The 8,739-nt window shown below is 34.4% G+C and overlaps 1 protein-coding gene across 1 annotated transcript; it reads right to left on the reverse strand.

Moving 5' to 3' along the window:
* Positions 1–3,941: 3,941 nt before the first annotated feature.
* LOC108332036 (TORTIFOLIA1-like protein 3) lies at positions 3,942–8,281 on the reverse strand. The gene is made up of 5 exons (XM_017567127.2): positions 7,241–8,281; positions 6,793–6,901; positions 6,131–6,684; positions 5,504–5,918; positions 3,942–4,309 (listed from the first exon to the last, which is right to left on the reverse strand). Exons 1-4 carry the CDS (start codon positions 8,030–8,032, stop codon positions 5,511–5,513), a joined length of 1,863 nt encoding a protein of 620 aa, XP_017422616.1. The 5' UTR covers positions 8,033–8,281; the 3' UTR covers positions 3,942–4,309; positions 5,504–5,510.
* Positions 8,282–8,739: the final 458 nt, after the last annotated feature.

Consider the following 8,739-nt stretch of genomic DNA (forward strand, 5'->3'; position numbering starts at 1 on the left):
ACTTTTTATCCAGAAAAGTATGGCGAACGAATCTAATTTCCTGAAAAAGAATCTGCACACAGAGAATAGTCTATTAGTAGTATATTTTTTTATAGTGTACAAATTTGACAAATTTATAATCATTCAACTATATGATATTATTTTATAATTATGTATGTTAAAATTCAGATAATTTAAGCATATATTATTTTAAGTTTTGAGATAAATCTAAATCTGAACAGTTTTCAAGTCGAACTCATTTCAAATATTATACATTAATTTATAGCTTCCAGAAATGTTTAAACAAAAAATAGATGAACATAAGTAAATGTTAATTGAAGTATTAAAAAAATGGTTAGAGATGTCCAATAAAGAAAAATTCAAAATATATAAATGAATACAAACTTAATCTTGTATATTAGTTTTATAAAATTGAATTAAATTTAAAAGTTTATTTTAAAATAAAATGTTAGTAGATGATTGGAAAATGTTGTAAGTGTGTGGAGCAATGGCTTTATAAGCACTATGATGTTTTGATGAGAAGGAAGAGTATATGTTTATATAGTTATATCTCTTTTGATGAAATGGGAAATGATGAGTGATTAATGTATTAGTGGGTTAGTGGTAGGGAACTATTGGGAATGGAAGATGATCCATAGATAAGCCTTTATAGGTTCATTATTCAATCCGTCACAATTCTTGACTTCAACCAGGATATTTATTCCTATATATATATATATATATATATATCATTATTCAATCCGTCACAATTCTTGACTTCAACCAGGATATTTATTCCTATATATATATATATATATATATATATATATATATATATATATATATATATATATATATATATATCATTATTCAATCCGTCACAATTCTTGACTTCAACCAGGATATTTATTCCTATATATATATATATATATATATATATATATATATATATTCAATGCTTTCATAATTCTTAAGAAAATTATACCTAATACTTTTGTAATAATATTATTCGCATAGAAATTTCCTCCACTTTGTCAATCACTAATTTTAGTAAAAAATTATACCTAATACTTTCTCATGAATCTAAATATTATCTATCAACATCAAAATAATCTCAGTGATTAAAGATGTTATTTGTCATTGATATCTAATGATTTGTTTAATTTCTGATAGCATAATTGGTTGATTATCCTTGCAAAGAATTGTGATGTGACATGGGCGTGATTGGTGAGAAATGAGAATCGTGCATGTTGATGTTAATGGATGATTCACATTGAATTACAGAGTATCTTCTCTCAAGCTTCGTTAGCCACACTCAATATATATTTTTTATTAATTCTAATCAAATCATATGCTAACATAGCACACTCTCTTCTATCTTTTAAAAAGTTGATAAATCTCAAAGCTAAAGCCCTTTCTTAATGCCAAAGGAAAGGACATATATTGCAAATATCATTCTTAAATCATGCACATTTCTTACTTAAACATGTTTTTTTTTTGTAGATCAAAATTTATAATGGAAATCTAGGAATCCAAGAGAGAAAAAGTTACCCATCAATGAGGAGCAATAGGAATCACAAAGGTTAAAATATTTGAGGAGTTAAAAAAACAATCTTTTTCTTTTCATCTAAATATTTTTAATCAGCCAATTATTCGTCTTACATTCTTAACAAACTTATTCATTCAATAGTTCACTTTAAAATGGGCTTTAGGGAATGTCAAATATACAAGACAGTTAGTTGCACCATTATAATTTCTTCCTCCTGCATTGTTCCAAATTATACAATTTGGAATATAAATTTTATATTTCAGAATATATTTTTTATTTTTGTATTTTGAAATATTTAAAAATAAAAAAATTATATTCTAGAACACAATTTGAAATACAAAAAATTGTATTTTAGATTGTATATTTTAAAATAAAAAATAAAAATATATTCTAAATTATATTTTGAATTATATAATCTAAAATACATTTTTTTATTTTGTGTTATGAGATGTATAACTTAGAATTCAAAGTTTAATATTTTAAATTGTTTATTGTGAAATATCAAAATTTATGGAGATGAAGGTTGAGATTATGAAATTCTAAAGGTGCAGAAAGAAATGAAAAATATATAATTACTAAAATCCCTTATGAAATTAAAGCCCTGCTAATGAACATGGATCTAGTATCCAACACGAATGAATTCCGGGAGATGGCTCCCTCCACCACGCATCACTCCCTCCACCACGCATCACTCCCTCCACCTTCCCATTCCCTTGTTGCTCTCGGTAATATTTAATTTATGTTTTTATTTTTTTACCCAACAACCATCCACTTTTGTTAATGTCCCTATATCAATGCACCTCCACAACACTCCAGTGATTCCATTGAATGAAATTAATTCTTTTGGATTTTTTTCTCCCTTTAATTTTTGTTTGCTGAAAATGTGGTGGTGTAGTAGCGTGGACTATTGTGGTGTGTTTAGTTGGAGATAGCATTAATTGAAGTATGTTCTCTAGTAATTAAAAGAAATAGCAAAAAAGCTTTGGAAAAGTGCAAGAAGGTTCTTGTAGTTGAAGGTGATACACGTTCTTCGTAGGTTTTTTGAATATATAAATCTATCACTATAAATGGATGTGGGTTCGTTGGACAAGGGTGTAGGTATTAAACGGATGTCAATATCCATAGACGGATATCAACATCTGTTCAAGGCCAAACGCACAGGCAGCGGTCAAACATCCAACACACAACATATTCCAATACATTAAAATTAAAATGAAATGTCTATCATGACCAACCTCTCTCGTGGACCAAAGTAAAAATGTGCACAGTAGACGCACACACAAAGCACCACCACCACACCAACACTGCAACAGCACCATCGCACAACTAGGAGATCGAAACGAAGAAGAAAAAACGAATGAAATGAAAACTACTATGGAGAAAAAGGATTGGAAAAAAAACAAAAGTGGAGGAAAAAAGGAATTTGGAAGAATCGAATGTGAAAAGTTTGAAAGTGAGAGTTTGTTGAGGAGGGTGGAGGAGGTGAATTTTTTGTAGTTTTAAAATATACATTCTTATGTTCCTAACATTTTATAATTTTTAAATGAATGTTAATCTGCATCATATTTTTAATAAATGATTGTTCTCTTCCTTATGTTTTCAATTAAGTAATATTCATGTCTTATTTTATTTATTTTTGTAATTCTTTTCTTATAATTTTTATATTTTAAAGCTTTAATTTTTTTTATTTAAATTGTAATCAATATATCGATTTGAAGTAAAATAAGAGAAATGAGTGTCAATTTAAAGAAGATAACAAGTTATATATTAAAAGCATAATAGGGGTAGATATTTATTTAAAAACTTAAAAGAATGTTAAATATTATTTTGTTAAATCCAAAGAGAAATTAATGTTAATTTCAAAATTAGATGGGATATATGAGTGTAATTAAGATAAACCTCTAGTCAAGGTAGGTACAACATCCAAAAAAAATAGTAATTAAAGTTGTGTACCAACTAAGAACTTCTCGTTTATATTTTATTCTCATCTTTAAAATAATTATTTTATAATAAATTGTGTTACTACTTCACTTTAGAAATCACGATTTACTCTATTTTAGAAAACAATTTAAGATTTAATAATAACTAATTAAAATGTCCCAAATGGGTGAAAAAAACCATACCTTACATTAGATCAACACGATCAGCCTTCTGACAGACTTGGATATAATGCTAAGTTTGTTAAAAAAAACCTTTAATACGAAAAAAAAAAGTAAAAAAATAAAATAAAAGAAAAGAAAATTATTGTACTCCTCGATCACTTTATAAACTTAATTAACATTGATGAATACAAAAATTTCTTAACATCATATCACCAAATAATAAGTTAGACATTTATAAAAGCTTTTAGAAAAACAAACTTGTTAATTAACCTAACTACTTAGTAAGTAATAAATTTAAGAAAACGGTGTAGTTATGAAGCTTAAGTTGCTTACCTTCAAAAGCAAAAAATGAAGTCAATTCTGTTAACATTCTCCCTCATCAGTTTTACATGTCCGGGTTGAAGTTCATACTTGTAGTTTTTGCATCTTTAACCCGTTTGACGTGTGATTTATTATAGTCTTTCAAACGTATTTGGAAACACAAAGTAGCCTGTGACATTGTTCCTGCTATGTACGTATTCACTCTCCACTGAAAATAGTAATACTCACTTCAATATGTTCCTGCCCTATAATCATCGTGCCATTCCAAATGAAATTTCTGAACAAGACGAAGAACGCATGATAGCCACCTTCTCCTTCCAAGAAAGTATACTGGGTATTTTCCGTATATGATATTTTCCTGACATAAAAATATATATACTCATTACATCATTAACATACCTCTCTTGGGCAAGGATTTTTTCATCAGCAGGTTGATAATCAGAAGATCAAACTTACATCTACCAGAAAGTAAGAAAAGCGAAAGAATAAATATTTAGATGCCAAAAGCAAACGGTTTGAACATTAACCAGTGTCACCAATTTCAAAGATTGCAATATTTTTTGGTGAATTCAAAAATTGGAAGTTGATGAGTTGAACCATAAATTGATTTAAATATTGTTATTGATAGTTTCCTATTTACATGTAGATTCAAATATTATAGGTATTATTAAAATACCTGATGATATGAGGGAGAATTTGTAGATTAGATTCAAAATAAGAGATTAGATGGTAACTAGTTAAACAAGAAATCCAGAATTGACCAGAAAGATGGTTAAATAGCCGATTATATGAAGATAAATTAGACATAAATTCTCTTCCTAATATTGAGTGATTTGAAGCATAACATTCATGAGAAGGAAAGAATCCCTTATAAGAGATCCATATACATATCCCGTGAAATGCTTTTTCTTAATTACCAAGCATGTGACTATAGGAGACATGAATTATGATTCTTTCCAATACCAAGGCATAGAGATTGTCTAGTATATGGAGGTATATATTGGTACACGAAGCATGCAAACCTACTTTTTAAGTAGTTTCTTCTCGAAAGGAAAGAAATCCCACTGAGATTTTGTTAATCTGAGGTTTAGTGATGAAGCCCCCATCATCACATACCCTAAATCTGTAGCTTGTTTACTTAGTTTCAGCATTCCTGCCATTTATGGCGAATGACAAGTAGTTATGGTGTGCCACTTGACAAAGAGAATCAAGAAGATGTATATTGGCTATTCCTCTAAATTTGGCATCTCAGTTCTAGAGGAAGTAACTAGACCTTCAAAAGATGTTCAGACCCAAGGATAGCGGGAGGGTGATTGTACATTGAGGAAATGATATAGCTGTACATTGAGAAAAATGAAAGTTCCCTGCAAACATCTTGTAATCTTATCTTAATAGTAAATTTGACTTTTTCATCCATGGACCCAAGTGTGTTGGCCAAATTGTGATGGCTTAATAAAATTTATGCAAAAGCATACGAGGAAGGGATCTAGCATTTCTTAACACCCACGCATTGTCAATGGTGACTAAAAACTATTGAATTTAGAAAGCTAACCTGCTTTTCAAGCTAGCTCTGATCTTGCAGAGCCCGAAATTTCCCTTGAATTAATTTTAATCTCTGCCAGGGGATTTGTGATGAAGCTTCCATCACCACGGACCCTAAACCTGTGGCTTGCCGTACTAGATTCTGTGTTCCTATTATCTCTGTAATGACTGGAAGCTAGTAATGGAGTGCTACCAGTTCTAGAGAACCGGTTGGATGAATACCTGATCTGTGTTTTCTTCCAGAATTTGGAGCTTAAAAATTCGGCACCAGGTAGCAGACAGCATGTATTCTTGGGAGCATCAGATTTAGTTATCCTTCCACTAGTTACAGCCAAATCATAAGATATATCATCCAATGCCAACTCGAGGCCATGCACACGAGTCTCTAAAGAACGCATTCCATTTTCAGAGCTCCCAATGAATTTCTGTAAAAATATGGTGGATATTGTCAGACATGCTCGTCCTTCAACACATTCTACATATACATATACATTCAAAAAAAGGAGAAATTTTAAACACGGCATGGATAATAACCAGTAAGCATTTTTTTTTTCCAATAAAATTGCAAACTTCAGTTGACCTGAACAGATCTAAAAACTTTGCCAGTGGGAAAGTGCTTTTAAGCATATGAACAAACCTGTAGAAGATCAAACAGATTTGACTGCTGCTTCTCAATTTGAACTAACTGGGCACGAATAGAAGATAATTCCTCACTCTCTTTATCAATCCTAGGAAGATCCTTCGCTACATTACAGGCAGGATCTGAGTCTTGATTCTCTTCTGAACAAGGAACCACACGAGATCCAGCTTTCGACCCACCAAATTTATGCATCTTGTCATCAGAATTTTTCTCAAATAGAGCCCGTTTTGTTTCTGACTTGAAAAATCTGCTTTTATCCTTTTTGCTGCTTTCCAATACATTTTCATCCCTCGGCTGACATTCACCATGATCAGGAAGATTTGACACAGCAATTCTAACATCCCAATGGTTATGGTTCAGTTTCTGCAAAACACCCGAATTCATCCGGTCACCACTTAAGGCACTCAACCTTTTAGCATTTCTGGCAAGAGATCTATCCGGTGGAGTTGATTTGCTAATTGGGCTTGATTTCTTCCTCAACTTACTCATAACAGAACCCGGACTACATGAATTTTGAGAGACAGGAGGATAGCGCCCATCACTTGCATTCTCTGAATCAAAAAGACAGCCCAAAATCAGAAACGCACGACAAAAACAATAATGGCCAAGAAAATCTACAAATGATCTTTTAGACAAATGACCTACATCAACCACAATACCTTTAGCAGAAGACTGAGAATGAGGAGGTGGAGAGAACTCATCCGAGACATCAGGAATCTGCTTCCACGCCTCCAACATCTGATTCACAACTTCCCGAACCAACTTTACCTGCACACAAACAACACAAGAACTCAATTTACTTTCAAACAACATTCCAGAACTCACAACATCATGACATGATCAGAACAAACGCGTGTGCTCACGATTTCAGTAACCGAAACACAAACACAACTTCAATTTTTTTTAAGAGACAACAAACATCTTCACAGATGACAATCTGAGCGAGCCGAATAAGATCAATAGGATCACTGATTAAACTGAAACAATGTCGCGCTAGCTTATCCACATGATTGGCGCTAAACACAGCTTCAATTTAAAACCTCCTTTCAAATTACCATAAATAGACAAAGAACAAACGAGGAAAATATTGAAAATCTTCAAATGAACCTTATCAAATCGCCGATCCTCGAGCGCTCTGAAACATCCACCCTTGAACTCCGACAAGAGGTCCCTCTCTGCGACGGCGAGTCTCCTCAACGCCTCCGCCGCGCCCTTCCTCGTGGCCCAGTCCACGCTGCCAAGCGCCTCCACAAGGCAGGGAACCAAATTCCTCAAGGAGCTGCGACTCGACGCCCCGCCCGCCTCCACAACACTTCCGACGAGCGCCAGCAGCGCGGGTTTGGCCCTGAACACCTTACTTTTGAGGAGCTTCTCAAACCTCGGGAGCAGCCTGGCAAGCCTGGCGGGGTCCGGATCCGGAGCCCCGTCGACGGCGGAGGCGAGACAGAGCGCGGCGGCTGCCTGCGAGTTGGGGTCCTGCTCTGTGAAGAGCGCCTCCGCCAGCGGCTTCAGGAAGGAGGAGAAAGGCTGCCGAGTGACACGCGCCGACAGCGCGCCGACGGAGTCGACGCAGGCGGCCCGCACGGAGGAGTCGGGATCGCGGAGGCGGCGCACGAGGTTGGTTAGGATTCTGGAGAGGAAAGGCGAGAGCGCGTCGCCGTGCGCGTGGGAGAGCGTTGCCACGATGTGCACACATTGTTTGCGGACAGGGGTTTTGTCGGAGGCGTCGGTGGAGTGAATGCAGGAGAGGAAGACGGGAACAGAGTGCGGGTCCAGGCTACGAGCGATGGACTCGAGTTCGGTGGCTCCTGCAGCCTGTGTATCGCGGTCCGAGAGCTTCGTCAAGCACGTGAGGACCCTCTGCTTTGTGTTCTGCGTTTGCTTTGTGGCGTGAGCCATTGTTGAATCTTGTGTTCAACTTGTGGCCAGAATTGGATGAGGAACGGCGGCGATTATTCGGTTTCCGGCCACATTGCCGGAGCGCCGGTGACGGTTGGTTTCGCGGTATGGACGCACATTCAATGCGACCACGCCTTCTTGGCTTTTTAACTGTCAGGGGGGAAATAATAATGCGGGGAATGGGAACGGCGTTTCTTCACTGTTTCCGCCGCTAAAGCGACCGTTAAAATGATACGGGGAAAATAAATAAAAATGTTAAAATGTAAAAGTTATAGTAATTGCTAAGATATTCAACGTGACTTTAATTAAGTTTTGACTTTAATAGGTAAAATTATGGAAGATGTTGAATGAAGATGAGCTTTTCTGAATTTTGTAAATGTTTCTTAACAGCTAACACTGACGAAGAACGCTTAAGGCATTTGAGAAGAATCAAACTCTTTAAATTTGAAATAAATTCAACTTAAGTGTTCACCCTTACGTTATCCTATTTTTGAAAAGGAACATACTTGAAGAATTGAGTTTCATCTGTTGAAAGAAAGATATTTAAAAGTAAACGGAGCTCATTTATTTTATTTCTAGTTTTAAATTTTTTATTTTTAACTTAGTTAGTATAGCAATTAGTAATTATTTTAATACTAGATAACTATCCGATAATATAAAAAATTGTACTTAACATACAATATGTGAAGCTAGAAACTTTACGGTAT

This window comes from Vigna angularis, chromosome 4 (genome assembly GCF_016808095.1).
Source record: "Vigna angularis cultivar LongXiaoDou No.4 chromosome 4, ASM1680809v1, whole genome shotgun sequence".
NCBI classification, from domain to species: Eukaryota; Viridiplantae; Streptophyta; class Magnoliopsida; order Fabales; family Fabaceae; genus Vigna; species Vigna angularis.